Genomic DNA, 25,614 nt, shown 5'->3' on the forward strand with positions numbered 1-25,614 from the left:
TTTTTTTCATTTGGTGCTTTAATGTAACTTTCAGCTCATTGTGCATATTTTACACAACATGTTGGACTCACATGGTCTGGCTCTTGAATCTTTCTCTGTGTCTCCTTTTGGCATATCCTGGTCTTCATGGTGACCGGGTCTCGCTGTAAGTGCTCTTGACTTCTTTCACTTCTTTTGTCTTTAAAACTGTGGTTGATTTGAAAATAATATTTGAGTTTATTTAAGCTCTGCAAAAAATAAAGATGAAACAAATTAAATGTGAACAAAGGTAGGTTTGACATGAGTTAGATTTAAAGGTGAGAGGGAATGGGGGAGAGAAAGGGCAAAGAGAGAGTTTGTGTGTGTGTGTGTGTGAGAGAGAGAGAGAGAGAGATGGAGAGTTAAGGTGAGGGAGAGAGAGAGAAAGGGGAGGAGACAGCATGAGAGAGAGAGAGAGAGTGAATCTGAGTTTATTGGGGAGTCTGATCACACATGGAGCTCCAGTGAGCGCAGAGAGGAGCGCGGAGCTGCAGCTGAGCTCAGATCAGATATTAGAAGAAACACATGATCTTCCCCAGACACGACGAAGAGAATATCTGAACCAGAGCTGAAATAAATTACAGAAAAAAACATTTTTAAATCAAGATGAATGTTTTTTTTTACTCACAGAGACTTTTCCTTTCCTAAAAATGTTCCTAAGAATCTCAGGGCTCTGAAAGTGTGCTGACTTTGGTTTCAGATGTAAAATGTTGTCACAGGCACTCCTCTGGAAAGTTTTTAGATGTTTTCTTCATAATTTCAAAAAATCCATTTGAAGACTTTAATGATGTGCTGCACATTTCCAACGCCACTCAGAGACTAACAAATGTATACAAAGGTGCCCTTAGTCATAAAAAGGAGGCTCTTTATTATCAAAGGTAACATTCAAATAAAAGTCAGTTTACAGCTGCTGCGTTATTCTGCACATTAAAGTCAGAGGAAATGTCCTCCTGCTGAACAAACAGCGCTATCAGTCAATCTCTCTCTCTCTCTCTCTCTCTCTCTCTCCCTCCCTCTCTCTCTCTCTCTCTCTCTCTCTCCCTCTCGAGCGCAGAGGACAGCACACACACACACACGCACACACACACGCAGGCGCTCGCCGACATACCGACACACACTTTGGCGCTGCTGCTGTATCACACCAATGTCATTGCCGAGCTCGTGCTGCTGAGAGCCGCGCGCTCGCTGAAAAGTGACTGTTTTACCCAACGACCGACCGCTCTCCTTTCGGTCAGCTGTTCCCTCACAGACACCCCCCCACCCACCGACCCACCGGAGGACAGCAGGCGGAGGAGAGCCGCGAGGACCGGGATGTGTTCCTCGGATGGAGAGCCGGCGGCGGTGCCCGAGTGAGAGCACCACGGACACGGCTGATCTGTCTGTGTTTAATCGGTGAAATTAGCACCTCTCTGATCCACCGATCCATCGACCCAACTGACTGTTGAGTGGCAGGAAAGAGAAGGGGAGACCGTGCGCAACGGAGACACCGGGACCATGATCCGGAGCTGCACGCGGGTGCACGGAGGTTATCTCTGAAAGAGAAGAAGAACAGAAATATAAATAGTGAAGGAAACGGTGTTTGATCTATTCTGCTCGTGCAGTATCCCCTCACTGATCCCGTTAATCTACTGATCCATTGAACGGGGACGGTTTGTTTTGCGCACCGGACTCACCGGGACCATGATCCGGAGCTGCTTGAGAGTTTTATCCGAAGGTTAAGAGAAGAGAAGAAGAATCAAAACAACAAAAAGACGGGTTTTGTTTGTCTTTCTTTTTTTTTTTTTTTACTGCTCAGTCGATCCCTGCATTGATCCCGGTGATCGGTAACTGCTCTGTGCGGGGAGAGAGACGCGAAAGAACCGGAGGAGGAGGTTGTTAAAGTCCGCACCATGATCAGGATCTTCCCGGATTTCAGCGTCCAGGTGACTGCCTCGGCGGGCGGAGGACCCGGGGCTGGAGGCGGAGGAGGAGGCGGTGGAGGTGGCGGGATGGTGGCCGGACCCCAGGTGGGTCGGGTGCCGATCCCCGGAGCTACGAACGGGACCCCGCAGAGCGTGCAGGGGCTAGGCGCGTACCAGCAGAGGTATGTGGGCTGCAGAGGAACGACCTGTGGCGTTCAGAGTTTTAAAAAATGAGAGTGTGCAGAAGAAGAAGAGCTCAGGAAAAACACTCCAGATATTCCTGAAGTGTTTCTGAGCTGCTTTAGAGTTAGATTGAATTTCTCCTGTGATATTTCTACAACAGATCAAACTGTGATGTTTTTATTTTTAACCCTTAATCTTTAAAAATCTTTAATAGGATGACCTCACTTCTTCTTCTGTATGTTTGGGCATCTCTAACTCAGTGGACACTTTGATTTTCCTCTTTTTTTACATAGCCTATCAAGAAATGACACCCAGCTATCAGTTGGTATATAAAATCAAAGTTTAAGAAACGATCCCTCAGATACATCTCTGCATTGGGTGTGTGTGAAAAAAGGTTTAGCGTTCAAAGGTGTGTGTTGGGATAAACTCTTAAAAAGGTGGCCTCTCCTCGTGTATTTAAATTTCTCCAGTAAAAAAAATAAATACAATTTTTAGTCCCTGCCTCTTCACAAGAGGATTTAAAGTCAACATCCACAGTTTTGTTCTGGGATTATTTTCTGTATTTGAAAGCCAAGTTTTACGCCCGGCCGTCAGGAGTGAAGCGTCGGAGCAGAAACATTTGGGTGGAAGCGTTTTGCAGTGATTTAGTGGAAATAAGAGGTCCAGGTAATTCTGTGGAAAAACTGGGACGGGGTTGTGCTAACTGAGTGGAAACACTGGAGGTGATTTATGGAATAAAAAGAAGAGTTATTTCTGCAGAAGAAAGATGGACATGAGGAGGGTTTTTTTTCCAGCTGGTCCAGCCCGCTCTCTGGTGACGGTTCTCTCCATCCGTCCTCCGTTATTTCCTTATTTCCTCCACTCTGGATCTGAATGATTGCATCCCCGTCCGGCCGCTCAGTAGGGTTTGTTTTTTCTAATCATCAGGAGCCGTGGGGGGGCCGAAACACACCCCACACACTCTTGCCTTATTACCCCTAAAACTCTCAGTATTATGGAGGGTATAGCTGTGTGTGTGTGTGTGTGTGTGTGTGTGTGTGTGTGTGTGTGTGTGTGTGTGTGTGTCTAAAAGCTATGGGGAGCAAACAGAACATAAATCACAGCCGGGGCCTCTCTCTGAGTGCACTGAGAGCGTCTCGGCCCTCCAGAGCAACAAATACGAGGAGAATGAGGGGACGTATTGTTATTTAAAGCAGGGATTCTGGGCACACACAGATCCCCCCCCCCCACCCCCTTCATCCATATGATACACAGCCATATGTTTGTATCCACATGTAGGAGGATTAGAGACCCCTTCTCTGCTCTTTTCTTCCTGTCAGGACCCTTTCAGGTGAAAGTTTTCAGCCCTCCAAACGGCCTCCTGTCAAGTCTCACTTCTCCTCCAAATGTTTTTTGGTTATTTGTGTCCACCCGTCCACGCTGGTTTTATCTAAACAGGCAGATTTTTCAAAAACTCCCCACGTCCTCTGATCTTCATCCGCCCGTTGCCCTGCTGCCCTTCTTTCTCCATACATGATGTCCTCCCCCCCCCCCCCACAAACAGCTGGGAGCTAATATGTTTATACATTACGCTCCATTATCCACGTCGCCTCCGTTTGGCTGCTCTCAGTAAGCAGAGCTGAGACAGAGAGAAAGACAGGGAGAGAGAAGGGGGGAAACGCCGGACCCCAGCGGGAGAGAGCGCTTTGTTTCGCTGACACTGGACGAGGCTTAAAAACACAGAATCAGACGTGAGACACAGATATGTCTTTACTGCACCGACAGAGAGCAAAAGCAGACAGATTTAATTTTATTCAGAAGAATTCCTCAAAGGTGGAGGAATGAACGACTGTCGGGGTGTAGCAGTGAGGCTGCTGCTGAGGTCAAACCTGTGACCTTTGGGCCGGTTGACTTGCCATGACCTCGAGCCTGATCCTGTCGTTGCTTAGGGGTGTCATCGAGCATCTTTAAGACACAGCTGATGAACTGGCAACCAGAGCTTCAGCAGAAACGTGAAGAAATCTCTCTCCAGATTTGTGTGGAGAAATTGAAGCCGATTCTCCTGTTGCCGGTTTCCTCAACACTAAACCGCACGCACGGCCGCTCGGCAGGCGTTCAGCTCATGACGATGGTCGCGGTTCCCCCCCTCTCCACTCTTTATTTTCCGCCACAGCAGCGCCTGTAACCCCGTGTTTGTGTGGAGAATACCCAGCATGCCTTTGACCTTGACAGGTCATTGGTATAGAGAGGGAGGCTTTTCAAGCTTCCAGGGCTGCAGCCCGGGGGTTAATCACACAGCACACCGATTAGGTTACAATGAATTATACATCATAAAAAAAGAGGAATTTAAATGAATGTTGAGGAGGGGAAAAAAAAGACGGAGAGAAAAAAGAAGGCGGTTCGTTTTTAGAATAATAAGCCGCCTGTGATGTGCGAGCTTCAAAGTCTGCAGGGGAATATATCATATAGTGGACTTAAATTACAAATATCAGCAGAATGTTGAGATTTTAACAGGAGTGGATTTGAATTTGTGATGCTCAAAACAAACTGAAGAATATTTGATTCCTGAAGATAAAAACACTTCAACAGGAGGAACAGAAAAGCAGCAGCACAGAAAGTTCGTGATTTGGGAATTTGAAGTGAGACGTTTGCTGTGGTGTCTTTATTATGACACTGAAGGGAGGAAGAAGGAGGGGTGTGTGTGTGTGTGTGTGTGTGTGTGTGTGTGTGGAGGTGCATGGATCTGATTTACAGGGCAACCATCCAAATAAATCACCCGTCAGCCCATGTACACGCTGGGTGTTTTTTTTTTGTATTATAATTATTATTTTTCTGTGAGCGTGTGATGGTTAAAAATTGGATAATAGTCCCGCGGTGCAACCTGTAATACAGGGAGAGAGGGGGAATTAAATAAAAAAATAAAAAACACACACACACACACACATACACACAAACTGACTCCAACTGCATCTGAGTGGCGTTGTTGCGCCGGGGCTGGAGAAAATACCGGAGATGTGTGGTGTCCCTTTTTTTCCTGACAGCAGCCAGAGGCGGAAAAAATGCTCCGTAAAAGCGCAGAGACTGTGACCGAGCAGCGACGCTCCGCCGCGGGGATTTTACCGGGGATATAGGCGCTGCAGCAGCGTGAGAATGTAAAGATTTGACGCGCCTGTTTGGCGTTTTTTTTTCTCCTCTGGAGCGCATGCAGGAAATTCTTGTGTAGTGCCAAGCCGTGTGTGGAGAGAGGCAGAGGAGGAGACGGCGGCATCTGAGAGGCATCCACCCCGGGTTCCCCCTCACTCTAGGCGGCATGCCTCAGCTGCTGCAGCCCGGTCCTCGCCTTCGTCTCCACCGCCTGTTGTTTCCACGCTGCTGAGCGGCGGCGGCGGCGGACAGAGACAAGCACGAGAGACGCACGCACAGGAAAACCCAGCACGCACGCACGCTCAAACACACACACACACACACACACACACACACACACACACACTGACACGTTCACACACACGGACATGGCTTTGTCTTAACACACCGACCATGACGCATTGCTGTCAGGGCGCAGCGCACCGCCGCGGCTCCGCGTCCAGATAAACGCGAGGAGAGAAAAAAGGGAACAGAAAGTCAGAAAGCACAGAATTGTTGCAGGAAGATGGCGCCCACCAAGCCGAGCATCCAGCAGGACCCGACGCGGAGAGAACGGTAACGGGGCTTGGATTATTGTTCCTGCACACACACACACACACACTCTTCCTCCTCCTCTTCCTCTACATGTTTACAGCTGCACACAGGCGGCTCTGAGCGGAGCGGCAGCCCGGCGGCTTACCGGCTGTTCAGTGTCGCTTTGCGTTTTATTCAGAGTCTGGAGGCGTCAGAGGAGGGACGCTGTTACCCTTCAGAGGAGAGTGTGTGTGTGTGTGTTATACTGTGAGTCTTGTGGTAACAGGTCGGTGTTGTGACTGTGTTCGTTCTGCTGCTGCTGTCTCGTCCTTCCTGCTGCCATGTGTGTGAGTGTATACCTTCACGTGCACGCTCCGAGCTGGCAAGGTGTGTGAGCGTCGAGGAAAACGTGAATGCATCGCTGACACACGTCTCATGTGCTTCGGTATGAGCAGAGCTTCTACTGCTCTATAGTGAAATGTTTTGCATGGAGTCCCCTGTGCAGGTCACACAGAGCAGACCTGGCCATGACCTTAAAGCTGCAGCTCTGCCTGATTTTAAAGGTGAATAATGAATACCATGGGAACATGTTTCTGATCATCCAGTGGATTCATGCACAGGTCAGGCCCAATTATCAGAACAGGAACGCCTTCTCTTTGTCACCTGTTGAGGAATTATGGCTGCCACAAACATTTTAAACTCTTTTATTTTGAAAGTCTTCTGCTCCTCATCATGCATGGTTAGTGGAGATCATATCACAGAGAGGTCACCTGTTGATCTGGAGAAGACGAGCGGCACACTCTGCTTATTTATTTAAACGACGAGTCACACGTTTAGCGTCGCTCTGATGCAGGAGGGGGTTCACCTGTTTGATTTTGTTTTACACACCTGGGCGGGGGTGGGTGAGAGGCCTGGATGACCTTTTTGACCCCCCCCCCCCCCCCCCCCCCCCTTGCTCATTCTGCATGTCGAGGTTATTGCTGCGAGGTCACTGAACTGTATTTTATCATTAGAGGTTTTGCTGTGTGAACGCTGACTCCCTCTCTTTGCTGATCTGGCCTGAGATGTTTTTGTTTGTTTGTTTGTTGTGAAGCTGTTTCATTTAGAGCCTATCTGTGTGTTTCACATGTTTAAAATGCAGAACACTACTTGTTGCACGTTCTGATCCATCCAGGAGGAGGATTGTTGTCTTAAAGCTGCTCATACATGTCGAGTCAAATCACAGAGATGTTCCTCGCTCTTTTATTTATTTTTCTTGCATTTTCAGGTGTTAAATACCTGCTCATCTGCAGGAAACATGTGGTCCCTGTTGCTCCCTGTAGTCCTTCTGCAACGTCTGGTTTTACATCTTTAAACACATTCAGACGGCGTGCATTTCCGTTCACAGTGAAACGTATCGTATCTGTACCAGTGGTTTGAAAAGCGTCCTCATGTGTCTCTCATCAGCCGATTCTTCTCTCCTCTCTTCACCTGTTGACTCTGCAGAGACGAGCGAGCTTCTCTTTCTCTGTTCTTCTTTTTTTTAAAGGTTGCACAAGTTGGTAAATGATTTCATTAGTATTTATTATATTTGAATCTTTTTTTCTGATCTCATAGTTGGACTTTCTCCTGCAGGAGCAGACGATGTGGTCACCTGTTGATTTAGACACAAACATCACTAATATCCTGTCTCATCCTTTGAAACAGAAAAAAACAACATTTGGCATTTTTATCGCTTTACTTCGTAAATATTTTAATTGAGTATTTTGGACGTCTTTCTTCTTCCTGTTTTTGCTCCCTGCATGCTGAACTGTTCAAACATCTGCAGTTATGATTTCACTCAGAGAGAGAGAGTCTGCAGTTTGCACGACGAGGATGACGAGCTGCAGAGAGTAGTGTCGATGTTTGTTTAAGATGAAATTATTTTCACACTTTTTATTTTTAGAACGGGCAGAAAATAAGACAAAAGAATGACTGACAGAGACGTCAGAGTGAAGACAACAAAAACAGACGCTGTGAGAGCATAAAAATAAATCAGAGACAAACGAAACACAAAGGATCTCAAAGAAGTTAACACAACATCAAATACTTTTTATCAAAAAATAAGACGAGTATATCGAGGGTTCCTCCTTTTCACTCCAGACCATTTTTTAAAATTTCATATCGTCTTAAACTTTGTGAGTTTGTGGTGATAATTTTTTCCCAAAAGGAAATTACTTTGAAATGTATCTTTAAAAAAAAAAAAAACCCTCAAATTTGTTCTTGATTGTGAGTTAAATTTAGATTATTTCTGCAGCACATTTCAGCAACGAGGAGATTCAAAGCACTTCACAGACGACATCATCACGACGCAGAGAAAAAAAGAGACGACACATCAGCAAAAAAACTACAAGGAACCAGAGAGAAGATGAAATATGAAAAGATGAAATACAACTCAAATAGAAAAATCCAAAAGAAACAAGAAATACAACATTTTTATTTTTTTTTAAGATTTATAGGACAGTGGATAGAGTCGGAAATCAGGGAGAGAGAGAGTGGGGAATGACATGCGGGAAGGAGGCCACAGGTTGGGTGTGAGCCCGGGCCGCCTGCTTGAGGCTACAACCTCCATACATGGGGCGCACTAACCACTGCGCCACCAGCGCCCCAAGAAATACAACATTTAAATTCAAAATACATAAGGGCGCCTCGTCACGGCTCAGGAAGTGATCTGGCCGACTTCCAGACTTTGTCCGCACCGGGACTTGAACCGACGACCCTCAGGTTTCAAACCCAGGTCCCTACAGACAGAACTAGTGCCGCCCCAGAGGAGCAGAGCGTTTGCTGTGGTGACGCAGTGAAGCCTCGGCTGTGTTAGTAAATGATTTCCATCGTCTTCATTAATGATATCTCATTTTGACTCCTTGTGTGACGTGCACAGATCTTCTTATTTTAAATGTCTGTTTCCTGAAAATATTACAAATCTGTCCGTGTGGCGTGCATATCATCAGCCTCTCCAAATAACCACCATCTTCTGACCCAACTGTTCGGATAGTTTTGTTTCTCCAGGCTACATGTGAAACCTCTTGTGGGTCCAGCGTCTGAAACATGGCGGCTTGTTTGTCCAATACGACAGAAAATGAGAAGTCTTTGTTTTTAACTGAAGCTGTTTGAATCACTTTGTGCTGTTGGAGATGTTTTGATCTGATGATTCATTCTGGAGATATTTGCCGCAATGATCGCTGATAATTATCGTTTTGATTACCCATAAATCCTTTCACCTCTGCATTTTTTTGCTCATTTGACCTGCGTGTGTAAAGTGGACGAAACAATAACAATCCACATGATCCTCGAGATCAAGATCAATGATATGGGCAACAGTAGCCTGGTGGTTGGTGAACGGCCTGGGTTCAAATCCGACCTCTGACTCCTTTTTCCACTCTCTCTCTCTCTCTCTCTCTCTCTCTCTGATCTCTGCCTCGATCCTCTGACATGAAAGCAGCTCAGACGTTTGGGAGATTTTCCGTTTGTGTCCGTCACGTTTGTCTCTCAGATTACTACTCTTTTCAGGTTGTTTGTTTTTTTTCTCGGTGTTGAGCGGATTGTTAGCACGTAAAGACGAGCCGATCATACAGCAGACTCTGAGTGGACTCGGAGGTTCCAGGTCAGAGCGCAGCAGCAGATTAACAGCCGGAGATTTGCATACGTGTGCTGTTGAAAGAGCAGAGAGCAGGCCGAGGTCAGAGGTCGAATGTATGGAGCTGAAATTACACTTCACTGCTGTCCAAGCCTTCACACTCAGCCGTCCTGCTTCGCTCCCAGGTTTTCATCCTCTTTAATTTGTCCAGGCAGGAAGCTCCGACCTGACCGGAGGAGGTGGACTCTTGCTGTCGCCTGTGAGACTTTATTATCTGATATCACCTCCACCTTCCTCTCACCTGCTGAGGAGGAAACTCTCCGGATCCCGCCGTCTGATTTCTCTGTGATATCGCTGAGATTCACTTTCTGTCTCTCCGACCGACTCCTGAGGGAGACGAGGATCACGGCGGGTTTATGAGGAAACGGATTTAGCTGGAAATTCCCCAAGCAGTTTGTTAAGATCTAAACTCCAGAAGGAGAAAGCAGACGTAGAGATTCCTTATTTTGTGTCTGTCAGACCTCTCATGGATTCCTCTTTTTCACAAATCAACAGTTCAGTGGATTTCAGAGTTTGAGTTCATCTCTTCTCAGACGGGTCTTCTAAGACACCAAACATCCCCGTTTTCTACTTGATCGAGGTCACACCAGATTTTTCAGGCAGTTCAGATCCTGACTATGATGGGTTTCCTCGTCCCGTCATCAAACTTCCCGCTTGTGTCTGTTTGAAACGGCGGCCTTCCAGGATAATCACGCTGTTCAGGCCCTAATCAAAAACTCAGAGGCTGTTTTCAAAAACGCCTACTGCACACTACGACCTACTGTAGTATGATACTACACACTGCGTTGGACAGTAGTCTGTAGTCTGACCTCCAGTCGGTGGTTATTCTGCAGTACATAAGCTGGTGATTCATTTAGATTTTCATGATTTAGAGAATCAACAAAGATAACTGGTAGTCTCTTTGTGTGCTTTGGTCTGATTGGGATTATTTCCTCTGTTACGATGGACGCTGCTGTCCGTCATTTTCATCTCTGACTTGGCGCTTTGCATTGTGGGAAACAGGACGAGAGGGAGACTGGTCTGATGCAGACTGTAGATTTTTACAGAATCAGTACGACATCCTATGTATTTTTGTCAAACTGCAGATTTCACATTTTTTCCCATACTGCTTTTTTTTGACAAACCAGGACGACTACTTGTGAAGTAGACGGTTTAGAAAACAGTCTGTCTCAGCTCGTTTTTTTTCTCTCTCTCTTTTCAAATATAAACCGTTCCACAGAGCGCCCCCTACAGGTCTGGAGCACTCCCTTGTGATGGCTGGATATGCAGAGTTTTTCTTCTCCAGTCGTTTCCTGAGTTTCATGTTTGTTAGTTTGCATTGATCATGATTTTGCTGTTATTGTAGTTCTCTGTCTGATTCCCTCGTTTCATTAGATTCATGACTTTTGCCTGTACGAGATTTCAGGCCGATTCAGATTAGATTTTTTTTAAGCCGTACGACTGAGCAACACACCCAGTGGGACGAGCAAGGTCGCAGGTGCACTCACTATTTTAAAGATTGATCTATTTTTGGCTTTTTGTGCCTTTATTCAAGAGAGAGGACAGTGGATAGAGTCGCAAATCAGGGAGAGAGAGAGAGTAGGGAACGACATGCGGGAAAGGAGCCACAGGTCAGACTCGAACCCGGGCCGCCCGCCTGGAGGACCACAGCCCTCATACATGGGGCACGCGCACTAACCACTGCGCCACCAGCGCCCCCACTCACTATTTAACCAACGCGAGTACTCGGTGGAAAACATGCATGACACCTGCCTGCACGACAAACTTGATATTGAATTTTTGCCCAAACCATGACGAGTTAAATCTGATCATAGACAATCTCCAGTGATAATGGAGCACAAACTACTCTGCAAACTACTTTCTATTACATCATCAAACTACTTCCTGCTTTTGTACCAGACTAAAGCAGTCTTTCAACCCTTTCTCTTTAAACTGTTACCTCTCAGATATTTGTCCTTGAATGCACCATCACCCACAGACTTCTAAACATGGATGAAAAAAAACCAAGGGTGATTAAATCTTTTATTGCGATGAATTATCAGTCTGCAGCAGGTTTCTCGTCTCGTTATAAGAACCGAACAGAAAGCAGAAAGAAAAGCTGCCTGCGAGGAATGAAATCAATCTAAGAGCTGACGTTTGTTTGGGCAATTAAGTGTACAAATTTGTAGGTAATCCATCTATTAATTTCTTTCCTCATCCGTCCATCCATCCATCTTTTCTCCCCCCCAAACGCTTCATTCTCCCACCATTTACACCCTGCCTCCATCCATCCATCCCTCCCTCCATTCATCTCTCCATCTGCTCCCCTCCCCCTCCCCCCAGCAGTGTGTGTGTGTGTGTGTGTGTGTGTGTGTGTGTGTGTGTGTGTGTGTGTGTGTGTGTTTCTGCTAAAGGCTGTCAGGCAGCGATGGCGTTTTGGCTGAGCTGCTGTTTGTGGATCTATTTCTGGGGGCATTTCAGCGGCGATAGGCATCTGGAGGAGACCAAATTAATTTCCAGGTAGAGGGAGGGAGAGCGAGCGAGAGAGAGAGAGAGAGCGAGAGAGAGAGAGAGGATTGGGGTGGGGGGAGGATGAGGACAGACTTCATAGCCGGCTGCACAAGTGCTCCCACTATCAGTACACCACAGCGGCTGTGGAGAGGAGGATGATGGAGAGATGATGGAGAGAGGAGGACCGGACGAGAGAGATCGAGCAGAGAGGACGGAGAGAAAAACAGGGAGGGGGGGTTACAAAAGGTGAGAAAGCGAGAGGCGACATTTTAAACGGTAAGGCAGAGAAAGGGAGGACAATAATATGACGCATGTCTGCAGTCTGAGGGAGAAATATTTGGGTATGTTTGGAGAGACTTTCCTCCCATCAAACAGAGCAGCAGTTTAATCAGGACTCCCTTTAAAAACACAGTATCTCACCTGCATGTAGGCGGGGCTCTGCAGGACTCAGCAGAGAGCACCCTGACCTGTCGCTGCAGCTTCCTCACTGTCACACAAGAGGCCTTTTTTTTTTTTAGTGTTTTCACACATGCAGATAAATCCAGAAGGTTTGCATTCACGCATGTGTGAATGCAAACGGACTAAATTCTCACCTTGACTTTCCCTGGACGTTTTCCTGCCAGACCTCTAGTAAAATGTCCTGTCCAATGATGTGAGCCGATGTGGGAATGTAGCAGATAAAAAGTCATGAAAATTCACACAAGTTGGTTGGAGGTGGTGGTGACGTTTGTATCCTGCAACCGGTGCGATCTGTCTTCTGTTCACCAGCATGTTCTTCTGTGCTCTTTGTTGATGCGGTTCAGGAGTAAATACATGGAAACCTCCTGTGAAAACTAAAATATAAAGTCAGTTCCAGCCTTGGAAGCCATCAGCAATCGTCATCTAATAGATGATATGACATCTGGACGCCAACTTCTCAGTGATTCCTGTAAAGCTAGAGGTTAGAGTACATGACCTCCGAACATCTTTTCAGTCAAGTGTAAAATCCTGCAGTTCCTCGAGTGTCCTCTAGAGGCTGGCTGCAGAAGCACAGGAAGTCACATACACACCCATTCTAAAAAGCCTGTTTTTACAGCAGAGATTAACATGTTTACAGCCTGGTTCAAAAAAACAAACAGATCAGATTAACTCATGTCTCGATCGGCACACACTGTAGAAATCTCACATTGTCTTCCTTCTGTGGGGTTTTAAATTCAGCTTTTTCAAGTCTATTTTTTATAGATTTAATATTCAGAATTTTAATATTCAGCATGAACCAAACTGAGTGTAATGTCAGAATCTCTGTTAAAAGTATGAACGAGAAAAATAAAACATGAGAAAAAGACGGACGGACAAAGAGGAGAGAGAGAGAGAGAGAGAGAAGCTGCAGAGCGAGAGAGTAAAAGTGTGAGAGATTTGGAGGCCTGAGCTGCTGGTAGTGTTGGCTAACTTTCAGAAACAACAGAAAAAACCACAAAGCACAAAGTTGGCTTTGTCTCCAAAAACACCCCCCCCCCCTCTCTCCCCTCTTTCTCCCCAGGGGCAAAATAACACAACAAAATGTCCCATTACCCCATTCTGATGAGCGAGAGACGGGCAGAGAGAGAGAGAGAGCGAGAGAGAGAGAGAGGGGCCTGGTCTGTGGCTTTGGCAGCTGCTCGGTGGTCTGGTGGTTTCTGTGGAGCGGCTCGGCCAGATCCTGACGTGTTGTTAGGAAACAGCTCGAGACGTTTAAACACCCCGGTTGAAAAAAGGAAAAAGGGGGACGCTTTGAGTTTAGTTTCAAACCTGGAGTTTTGGTCCTGCTTCCCTCTGTGATTTCTCCAGATTGATTTTGTCCCGACATGCATGTAAACACGGTTATCAGAGCGCAGGAAAAACAGTCGGCTGTAGTTTATGTCTGAGTGAAAATTGCTTTCCTTCTCAAACCAAATTTACATTTGTCTTTGGGAGGAAAATGCATAGAAAATGTCTCCGGCCACCAATTGAGGCTCGGCGGCAGCAGCAGCAGTTTGTTGGCTGTTACCAAATAACAATGTGTAAATTTGCTGCACGCTCTCCAACACACACACCGCCGCGTTCGTCCCAGATGGAGAAATGTATGAAAATGTAAATGACGCTGCTCACGGCTGAAGCATTTTTCCGGGGCTGGAAAGCAGCAGCAACATGTTGTTAGGAACATTTTCTTCATTTAACAGAAACAAATTGTTGTTCTGCCTGTTTATACGCCGCAGTGTTCAGACCTTTATGCAATTTCTGAAAGCTGTGGTTTTCTTTTTCTGTTTGTTTGTTCCTAACACTTCCTGTCGGTCTGCAGGCTCCTTCTAGTCCTGACTCACATGTCTGATTAGCTTGAGAAGAAATGAGAGGCTGACGTAGTGTTGTAGTCAAGACCAGACTAACCCAGACCAAGACCTACCCGAGACCAAGACCTTTAAGACATTAAGGGATCGTGGAGAAGTCAAGACTAAGACCAAGACAGGGCGAGACTGAGACAAGACCAAGACCAAGGCAGGACCAGACAGAGTCAAGACCAAGACCAAGACCAAGACCAAGGAAGGACGAGACCGAGACAAGACCAAGACCAAGACCAAGGCAGGACTGGACAGAGTCAAGACCAAGACATTTAGGGATCGAGACCAAGACCAAGACCAAGACCAAGACCAAGGCAGGACGAGACCGAGACAAAACCAAGACCAATCCTGGGTCTGATCCTAGCTAACAGGTCATCAAACTGGGACCTGGTACTGAGCCTGAGCAATAGGACCACATGAATAGTTTCAGACAGTGTGGTGGCTTTAAGGAGAGTGATTCAGCAGCTACTCCTGATTTAAAAAACATTTATCAAAATAGAGACGAGGTGTAAAGTAAAGTCAACGAAAGACCACGTGGAAATATGAAGAAATCGTGTTCGTACACACAGATCTTACAGATTTTATTCTTAGACCATGAAACAGTTCCTCTCGGTGTCTCTACTCTGCTCCTCTCTCTCTCTCTCTCTCTCTCTCTCTCTCTCTCTCTCTCTCTCTCTCTCCTCTTTTCTCTCCTCTTGTAGACAGAGGATGCAATCAGCTCAGACCTGCTGACTCTGCAGCTTCACACCTCCGGACCAATATCTACCTGTCCTTGAAAACACACACTTCAATTATACTACACCTTCGATTGCTTAAACACACACTCACACACACACACACTCACATCCTTGCTTTGTCCCTCACTCTCTCCCACTTTTCTACAATTTGGTATCTTTCTTTCTCCTTATCCAGTTGTTTTTATTGTTTTCTATCTTTCCTATCCACGCTCTCTTATCAAATCCCCTCTTCAGCCTCCCGGTTGCTCTCATCCTCTTCTCTGCACCCTCTGGCCTTTCCCTTCCTCCTCCCTCCTGACCCCCCTACCCTCTCTCTCTCTCTCTCTCTCTCTCTCTCTCTCTCTCCCCTCTCTCTCTCTCTCCTGCTGGTTCCTGCAGCGACCTTAAGGTCCGGAGAGAGGTGGAGGAATGATGGAGGGGACGGATGAGTGCAGGTTTAATTGTTTGAAGTTGTTGGGAGCGGTGTGTCATGGCCGACAGTTTGTTCATCTCGTTCTCTAACTGGACATCAAGTCGTCATCGTTTATCCAGGCTACATAATCGGACCGTTTACCGTCATCTCGTAAATGTCTGAAGAGCGTCATGAATGTTCTGCTGGGGCGATTTTATACCCTGGAAAGGCGACATGTTACTCCTGGTTCTGATCCAGTTTGAATCCTTCTCTTGTGATGAAAACATTACAAAGCTTGAGAAGAATTAAGACCATAAATGAGGCTCTGCTTAGAGTTTCATCTGTTGGATCAGATCTCACTGTTCAAAATGATGCTCTGTATATGACTTGCATCCTATCATTGTGTCTTTAAGGTCACATATGATACTAAATCCACTTCTCCATCCTCTCCGTCTTCTGCCTGCTCCACTTTTCAGAAAATGTGTGCTCAAACAGGCCGTTTGGAGATTTTCCCTTCATGACATCACAAAGGGCAGTAACCCCTCCCCCAGATGGGGGGAGCTGTGCTCTTTTGGACCGTGTGTTTGATACCATGTTGTGTTCATGCAAGCTCGTCATTTTATGCACATTTTGGGTTTTGAGAGAAGAAATGTTTTTTGAATGACGTCGTCCTCCTCTTCCTCCTCTTCCTCTTTCTCCTCTTCTTCCTCCTCCTCCTCTTCCTCTTTCTCCTCCTCGTCCTCCTCCTCCTCTTCCTCTTCCTCTTTCTCCTCCACCTCCTCCTCCTCTCCTCCTCTTCCTCCTCCTCCTTTTCCTCCTTTTTCTCCTCCTCTTCCTCCTCCTCTTCCTCCTCCTCCTTGTCCTCTCTGTCCGTCTCATCTCCTCTCCTAATGCTCTCATTACCTCCTCTCGTCTCCTCTTTGCCCCCCGTGCGGTCACCTGTTCTGCTCCCTGTAGGCGAGGAGGAGACCCCGGGGTGAAATGACTATTGATTATTCTCCGCTGGACTGAAAGAGGAGCGAGAAGGAGGGGGAGGAGGAGGGGACACCTGAGTCAGAGGGATAAGTGATGCATACGGGAAAATCACAGAATAGAGACATTCAGATGTGTCCTCTACAAAAACTCTGCAACACAAGCAGAATGTTTTAATCCGTCGTTTAAAACCTGTTTCCTTTTTTTTCCTTTTATCCAGTTTATTTTGACCTGATTTAAAAGAGAGATTGTAACACATGAAACTTATTTAACCTCTAGGATGTACAGATTTTTAGACACAGATGAAAAGATCTCTCCTCTTCTCTCGCCCTTGACATCTCCGTCCTCTCCTGTGTCATACACTGAGTCTGCAGAGTATGAGGTGAAATGCCTCTCTCTCTCTCTCTCTCTCTCTCTCTCTCTCTCTCCTTCTTTATCTCAGCCTGTGTGAGTGAGTGAGGGAGTGAGCGAGAGTGTGTCTGAATGGCGACCCGCTGAGCGCTACACGGTGACATTTAGGAGAAAACTCGACCTCACGCTGATCAGAGAGGAGGGCTTCTTCAAAGAGCTGTCAGACACACTCACACACACACACACACTCACACTCACACACGGACTGAATATTAGCTTGGTTCAAAGGTTGATGAATGATGAATGATGTCATAGATGTTGTTAGTTTACATACCGGCCCTTTAAGAACTTCACTACCCGGCTGATTGTAAAAAAGTCGTTCAAATAGTTTCTGTGTTTTTGTTCTCCTCATCCATCATATACTTCTCGGTTTAGTTTTTAAAAACTCGTCTTCTCAGACTTCCTGGTGGCTCAGCTGTACCAGGTTAAGGATTTGAACCAGCAACCCCCCCGTGTGTCTCCGTCTGTCACCTTCATGGCGTCAGTGTCGCCTGCTTTGTTGTTGCTCGTCCATGATGGATCTGCTGCGTGTAATTTCATCCATGTGTCCTCCGGTTATTGATGTCTGTACTTATTCACCCACTTGACTCCTGCCCTCCCTGCACACACACACACACACACACACACTCACATACACACACACACTCACATACACAAACTCACACCTACCTCATGCCTTTGTCATTAAATGATTTGAGTCGTTATGTGCAGCACACACAGACACAGGAAGTCACATGCCTATGGTAGGACACACATGTCTACACACTGAGTTGTTGTGTGTGTGTGCAGAGGCAGCGCTGTGAATCCTTTTTGTGTCTCTGTGACAGCATGACCGACATATAAAACGATACCAAACCACATGACCAATATACATGACATGAAACGGCATGACACAACAAAATACATTGGTAATTGGCAAAATCATTTTTTATGTTTCTGTAATGGTTGATACATCAGTATGTAGAAGCTCTTTAAACGACATGATATTTTTAATCCTAAAATAACATTATTACTGTTATCCATGAATTTTTAAATTTGCAGTTTTACAAAAAAAAAAAATAGTAAAGATTGATTAAGATGTGAAATTATAGTGATTTACTTCCTGGACAGAAAAATGTGTTTTAGTGGTTGAATGTTCTCAGAGAAGCTCAGTGAGCTGGCTCAAATTTGTATATAAAAAGGAAGCGAGCATTCTTCAGCGCTGTGCAGAGACTATTTGAATCTGGAGGACTGGACCTGATGGACTGGCCGAGTCCCGATTTGAAATCCTATTGAACACATTTAGGATTTAGTAGATTCAAAGATTGATCTCACAAAAGTTTCATCTAAAGCAAGTCTGTATGAACAGCTAGAAACTAACTCGATAACAAACGAGACTGTTGAAAAGTTTATAAAAACAAACCAGTAAGAACGCGAGCTGTTATCAAGGCCAAAGGAGGCCGTACAAGATATAACCTTTGTTGGTTATTATGTGTGGAAAAGGACTAAATAAATAACAATTACAGTTTTTTAGTTTTCAACAAGTTTTTGAAAGATTTCTAAAATATTAATGTTTTCTGGTTTTCATCACAGGTGGTCTAATAAATGTGTTAATCACTGTACATGATATGAAACAACTTGAAATGACACAATACAAAACAATAAACATGATGCAATATGACACAATATATCTTATTGTCCTGTAGAGACATTTAGCTGCTGTTAAAGCTCTACTTAATACAAACAAACAATAATCAACATTTTAAACATTCCAATAGACAACATGCATGGACAGGTTCCAGTGTTTACACATGTACCTAGTTTTATTTCTGATGCGTTCGGAGCATAAACCTCACAGACTTTCTGCGCCTCGTCTCGTCAGAAATTCTGCAGAGAGCGTCAGATGATCCGAACCTCGTCTCATGAATAAAATATTAAATGTTTTTGAGCTCAAACAGAAGCTCCCTAATTTACAGCTGATGTTTCCATTTTCTGTTTCTTTAAAAAACTGCTTTCTGTGCAAGATTAAGATCAACGCAGCGCTGCAGCCTTTCATGCCGGCAAGTGAGAGAAAAAAAAGAAAATGAAACAGAAATGTAAATTTGTCTTTGGCTCGGAGCCTCCGCTCTCTACATGTGTACAGTATCACTGGCCGAAAGCTTTTATCTACACGAGTCAAAGACGCTCCAGAGTTTAACACAACATCTTATCATTTTACCTTTTAGTACTTAAATTACAAACATTTCTACAACTTCTTTTGTCTGACTGATTTTATGTAGGGGGGGGGGGGGGGGGGGGTAAAGACGCCGGGGTGGCAGTTTGAAAATGGTATTAAAAGAGTGTGTGTGTGGTGTGTGTGTGCTTGTGTGTGTGTGGTGTGTGTGTGTGTGTGTGTGTGTGTGTGTGTGTGTGAGGTCAGTGTGGCCGGGGGAGGTGGAGAGGCGACGCTCTGAGCTCTGTAGTGGAACAAATTGAAAGCCAAGCTAGTATCAATCACTGTGAAGCCATACTTAATTGTCCTGGACACACACACATACACACACACACACACATACACATACACATACACACACATACACACACACACACACACACACATACACATACACATACACATACACACACACACACAGTTCATCATTGGGATGAGGAGAGGAACCAGAAATCGGAGAAACAGGAGAATACAATCATAGAATCGGTGAACAGATAAAGAGATGAGGGAGAACAACAGACAGAAGAATCGTTGGAGCGCTAAGCTAAGCTAGAGGTGACAAACGGCGTCGATGCAAAGACGCAAAATCACATGAACGCCGTCTGATTAGGAGGCCTCCCTTACGCCTCCTTTTGGAGGTTTTCTGCGCAGGCCCAACTGGGAGGAGACCCCGGGGTAGACAGAAACACATTCACGTGAGTCGAGTCCACACTTGTATTTGCGGTAAAATCTTTGAAACCAAGATGTGTGAATATGCGACGCCTCCTTGCAGGAACAGTTGCTGAACATTTTGGCTCTGCAGTTTGGTGCTTCCTGAAAATCAGGACTTTGTGACTCAAGTCAGATTCTTGGACTAGTTCAGCATTCACCCCTCTTTGACAGGCAGACATGATCGAACCAAACTCCATTTAAAAAAAACAAGCATTTTAAAAGTTGTTTGTTATTTGCTTGTAAACTTGCAGACAGACCTGACACTTTACAAATCTGCATCATGACCTAGTTATTTCAGCGTCCTTATCGCATGTTGATTGCATTTATTTTCTGCATCATCAGTTTGTTTCGGGTTCATTCGGCTGCAGCAGGCGAGCTGAGCATCGGCCCCCAAGTGGCTGGAAGTCCTGACACACGGCTTTAAACGTGATGATGAGTAATGCATAGATAACGTCTGCTTTAGACCAACAACATACATCTATAGGCAGCAGAACAAAGGGAGGAAAGTTAGAATAAATAATAAATCAAGTAGTCAGCAGCACTGTGGTTCTGCTGGATGTTCTGTACATTCAGAGCTGTCAAACCTCGTCTCCTCTTTCTTTAAATCTCCCTCATTGTCTCTCCTTTTATTCACCTCTCCCTCCTCCTCCTCCCCCTACTCTGTCTCTCTGTTTACTGACAGCGTATGGTTTCCTGCGTTCGGCCAAATTAAAGGGAGATTCCATTAATTTTTCAGCGTGGCTCCTCGGCCCCGTCGAGGTGAATTTGCATTTCTATCTCGCAGCTTAGCGGACGCTCGTTAGAAACAGAAAATGCTGAAATTGTAAATTGCAGAAAGTTTTTTTTTTTTTCTCTCTCTCTCTCTGAACCCTTCAGAAATTCAAAGTGCAGTCACTCACATTTTTCTCGTTCCTTCTCAACCCCCCCCCCACACACACACACACACACATCCTGAAACACACACACACCCTGAAACACACACACACACACTTATATTTACATGCACTTTTATACACTGCAACTTTATACAAACTGCAACTTCTGCACACACAAACTAACGTGCATCCTTATACACATACCTTCCCTGTCTCCTCGTGTGTGTGTGTGTGTGTGTGTGTGTGTGTGTGTGTGTGTGTGTGTGTGTGTGTGTGTGTGTGTGTGTGTGTGTGTGTGTGTGTGTGTGTGTGTGTGTGTGTGTGTGTGTGTGTGTGTGTGCGTCCTATAGGTGTGTATGTTGTTGTTAATTGGAGTGTGAGGTCCATGACAGCTATCAGCGGCTCATTCACTACATTAATGAGAATGATAGCAGCTTTAAAAAGACTGTTCCACACTCTGACCAAACTCATTAACACCGACTCGCATTTAAATACACCCCGCTCTTCTTCTTCTCCTCCTCCTCCTCTTCCTCCTCTCTCTCTTTTTCACTCTCTCTTCCTCTCCGTCCTCATCTTTGTTTTTCCTTCCTTTTCTCATTCTATCCCGCTTTTCCAAATGTCTTTTCTGTTGCACGCTCCCTTTATCTCTTTCACTTTATTTTTATATCTCGCCCTTAAATCATTTCTCGTTCACCTTTACCTTCCTTCCTCCTCTCTCATGTCAGCTCGATTTGGTTCCTTCTTTACTCTTCCTTTATCTCCTCCCTTCCTTCTTTCCTTCCTTCCTTCCTTCATTACTTTTGCAAACGTCCCCCCTTTTATTCCTCCTCCAAGGTTTCCATCTTTTCTCTCCAGTGTGTGCGTCTCTGTGGTTTTTAAACGAAAATGCAAAGCAACTTTATTTGCATGTAAGTGTTAAACATGAGACAGGACTGCGTCAAGAAAAGATGTTTAAAGAAAATGTAGAGAGTGAAGAAAAGGCTAGAAATCCAGGAACTTCTAAGTCATCTTAGGATGCGATTTTTGGTCTAATTTGCCCCTTCAACGTTCGGGGGGGCGTGGTCTTATTCTGCTTGTCGCAAATCAGACCATGCCACTGCGATTATCGAGTCCAAGCCTCTGACGGAATACCTGCAGCTGCCAATGAGAGCGAGCTGGTATAAGCTTGTATCGTCTTATTGGACAGAAATTACAAAGTAAAGATTGTTTTATTTAGTAAGAAAATTCTTAAAAATCGGCCAATCAGAGTGCTGCAACTCAAACCTTACTGCAGCAGTCTGTATGAGAGGCTCTCTGTGTATTTTCTATTGTGTGTGTGTGTGTGTGTGTGTGTGTGTGTGTGTGTGTGTGTGTGTGTGTGTGTGTGTGTGTGTGTGTGTGTTGCTGTGGCCGGAGGCTGTCTGAGCTGTGGAGTGTGAAGGCAGTGATGGACTGATCCACTTCCTGCAGCACTATATCATAAACACACAGACACACAGACACACACACACACACACACATTGCCCGCTGCTCTTAGAGGTTGCCGTTTTGTGGATGAGGAAACAGCTGTTATCTCTCCGTTGTTTTAGGAAACATGTCGGTAAAAGATGGAATAACGGAGCATCTTGAATTTTCTGTTTTTAAATTTAAGAATGAGGAAAAAGTGCGTCAACACAAGAGCACCTATCAGAGTCAGAGGTCATTTAAAGGAACAAAGTCATCAGCACGTCTGCCTAAAACACGTCGGTTTGTATCGATTTGTTTTTTCTCTGATTTTTATCAGACATTTTATACTCGTCCTAATCACAGTCAAATATTCAAGAGGAGACTCTGATTCAGCGCCAGCTCAAACACAGAGGGGTTAACTCTTTGTGTGTGTGTGTGTGTGTGTGTGTGTGTGTGTGTGTGTGTGTGTGTGTGTGTGTGTGTGTGTGTGTGTGTTTGCGTGCGTGTGTGTTTGTCAATATTTGGACAGTTACCATGCAGCTCACCAGATGAGCCCAGCATCTGCTTCTTGGCACGACGCGGAGAGTGACAGAGAGTGTGTGTACAGTTTGTGTGTGTGTGTGTGTGTGTGTGTGTGTGTGTGTGTGTGTGTGTGTGTGTGTGTGTGTGTGTGTGTGTGTGTGTGTGTGTGTGTGTGTGTGTGTGTATTGTGTATTGTGTGTGTGTGTGTGTGTGTGTGTGTGTGTGTGTGTGTGTGTGTGTTTGCACTGCAGCATACTTGTTTTCCTCACCCCCCCAGTTTCAGTTGGAGACAAAAGAGTGATGCAGATATCTTTTTATTTCTTTCTAAAATCTCTCGCTCCTGTTGCTCGTCTCTTTCTGAAGTCTGACATCACTCCTCCTCCTCGTCCTCCTCGTCCTCCTCCTCCTCTTCCTCCCCCTCCTCCTCCTCCTCCCTCCTCCTCCTCCTCCACCTGTCAGCCTCGTCTCAGCATTACTCTCCTCGACAGGAATAATCCTCCTCTTTTTTAGAAATACATAAATCTATCAAATAAAATGAAATCATAAAATGAGATGTAAGAGGGTTGAAGCAGATCTATGCTCTGCTGTGTAATCTGCTCCTCGCATGTCTTCAAAGGAGGCGGCATAGAGGAGCGCAGGGCCTCCTCCTGTTTACCATATCAAGGCTCTGCTGCTGCTGCTGCTGAGGAGGAGGGGGAGGAGGAGGAGGGGGAGCCCACGGAGCTAAAGAGGCTGAAATTGAAACACAGCGATGAGTTTGTAAAGTTGCGATGCTCATTAGAGGGAGGGGAGCGGGAGGAGGTGGGTTACGATCATTTTCTCCTCCTCCAGCTCCTCGCTTCTTCTCTGTTCTCCTCCCCAGAGTTTGCGTCTGATATGCCGACCTCCTCCACTCGATTTAGCCTCCATCATCTCAATCCTCCTCTCTTCTTTTCCTCCCTCTCTCCCTCTCTCTCTCTCTTTGTAATGATGAACGCACTGTTGAGAGAGAGAGAGAGAGAGAGAGAGAGAGAGAGAGACACTGGGAAAGAGCAACATTAATATAAAACAGGAGGGGAGAGAGAGAGGGAGATATTTGATCAGCTCCTCTTGTCAATTTTTAATTCTTAATAACTTATTGAGGGAGTCTCTGGTGTCTCTGATCAATAGTGCTCACTGTGCAGGCTCACAGAACGTGTGTTTGTGTGTGTGTGTGTGTGTGTGTGTGTGTGTGTGTGTGTGTGTGTGTGTGTGTGTGTGTGTGTGTGTGTGTGTGTGTGTGTGTGTGTGTGTGTGTGTGTGTGTGTGTGTGTGTGTGTGTGTGTGTGTGTGTGTTTGTGTGTGTGTGTTTGTGCACGCAGTAGAAGTTCATTTGAAGTTTGTCATCCTACATATTTGCTGATTTTGTGTTTTGAGATACGTTTACTTCTTATAATTGAGTCCGTTTGCAGACAGGAAATATGAATTTTTGAAGCCCGAGTGACGTCACCTATCTGTTCCTGAAGGGGGGCGCTGGAGTCCCATCGATGGCGGTCTCACCCTAACTTTCAGTCAACCTAACGACAGGCTGAGAGCTGGTATTTCTGTGACCGAAACCACTCAAAATAAGCCACAAAGTCAGTTTAGTCGCGGACATGTTCTGCATTGTGTTGACTGTGCGACCTCGCGTCTTGTAGACTAAAGGACGCTTCATGACTGATGCTAGTGTCGTATTACGACGTGATGAAGTGATGTGCTAGAGATAACCGTGCTCGGGCCATGTTGAGCTCTGTCACTGGTTTTTTTATTTGGTATTTGAGTTTTACCCCGACTAGTATCATATGGAAGTTTATAATTCTGGTAAATGGACTTGAACTTGTATCGTTCTTTTCTAGTCTTCTGACTACTCAAATCGCTTTTACTCTGCAGGTCACACCTCCACATTCACACACTGATGGTAGAGGCTGCTGAGTAAAGAGACATCAGTATTAACTCATCCATTTATACACCTCTGACGAAGCAGCAGGAGCAACTTGGGGTTAAGTTTCTTGCCCAAGGGCACATCGGACATGTGGTTTCAGGAGCTGGGGATCGAACCCTCGACCTTCCAGTTGAGAGATGACCGACTCTACCGACTGAGCCACAGCTGCTGCGAACAACAGAGTGAAGAAACGAGGAACCCTCGGCTAGAGGCAGGCGGTCTCAGTCCCGTCTGAAAGGGAGGAAAGTTGAAGGTCGGACAAGGAAAGAAACTTCCTGAAACAAACACTTTGTGTTGAGGAGATATTCAGGAAGGAGAAGGTTCTGTGAGGTTCGTCATGGAGGCGGATTCAGTTGGTTTACAAAGTGAATTTCTGTGGTAGTAGTTCGGAGGCTGCTGGTGATCTCAGACCGTCAGTTATCTTAAGTCTGGCTCACAATTCGGGAAAAAATAAAATTTAATTGTCTCACAGAACTGACTGTGTGTGTGTGTGTGTGTGTGTGTGTGTGTGTGTGTGTCTGTTTGTGTGTTTGCGTGTTGGCATCTGTCACATTGTGTACTGAGGCGATGAATGTTCATTCCTCCACACACACACACACACACACACACACACTCCTGTTTCCTTTTTCTCATTCTCTTTCAATTACTCTCTCCCTTTCTCTTTCTCTTCTCTCTATCTCTCCTTCCTTCAGGGCTTTGTATATATGGGTCAATGGAACACACACACACACACACACACACACACACGCACACACAGTCCGCCCCCGCCCCCAGCGGGCGATGGTGGCGTGGTAAATTAAATGTAGAGCTATATGTTGCCACCATCCAGATGACAAATGACGTGTGGTAATCGTCTTAGCTCTGATAGCAGCCGTAGCCCCTGGCAACGCAACACACACACACACACACACACACACACACACAGACGCACACACGGGTACCAACACACACACACACCTCTCTTGTCAGCGTGTTTGTTTTGTTTGACTGCATTTGTCCTCTATTATATGAGCGCCCATGAACATATGTCTGTCTGAATTCATTTGTGTGTGTGGTCAAGTGTGTGCCTGTGTGTGTGTGTAGCTGTGTGTGTGTGTGCGCGTGTTTGTGTGTGTGTGTGTGTGTGTGTGTGTGTGTGTGTGTGTGTGTGTGTATATATTTGTCTGTATATTATCTTCACGTGTGTGTTTGTGCTCTCAGCTCTTTGACATGTCTGTTTTTTTC

The 25,614-nt window shown here is 45.6% G+C and overlaps 1 protein-coding gene and 1 long non-coding RNA gene across 4 annotated transcripts in view; both read left to right on the forward strand.

Moving 5' to 3' along the window:
• Positions 1-815: 815 nt before the first annotated feature.
• The window catches only part of LOC132992995 (neuronal PAS domain-containing protein 3), a 241,719-nt gene continuing 216,920 nt past the window's right edge, over positions 816-25,614 (forward strand). For 2 of the 3 annotated variants that reach the window (XM_061062621.1, XM_061062622.1), the window contains exon 1: positions 5,012-5,780. In XM_061062621.1, the coding sequence (XP_060918604.1) occupies positions 5,731-5,780 (50 nt within the window). In that variant the 5' untranslated portion in view covers positions 5,012-5,730. Of the gene's footprint in view, positions 2,102-5,011; positions 5,781-25,614 lie in introns of those variants that run through there. The other variant, XM_061062620.1, reaches the window with a different exon arrangement.
• LOC132993274 (uncharacterized) lies at positions 11,122-13,624 on the forward strand. Its single transcript, XR_009676440.1, has 2 exons — positions 11,122-12,203; positions 12,239-13,624. It is a non-coding gene; the product is annotated as an uncharacterized LOC132993274 (long non-coding RNA).

The sequence above is a fragment of the Labrus mixtus genome, chromosome 18, assembly GCF_963584025.1.
Source record: "Labrus mixtus chromosome 18, fLabMix1.1, whole genome shotgun sequence".
Taxonomy (NCBI): domain Eukaryota; kingdom Metazoa; phylum Chordata; class Actinopteri; order Labriformes; family Labridae; genus Labrus; species Labrus mixtus.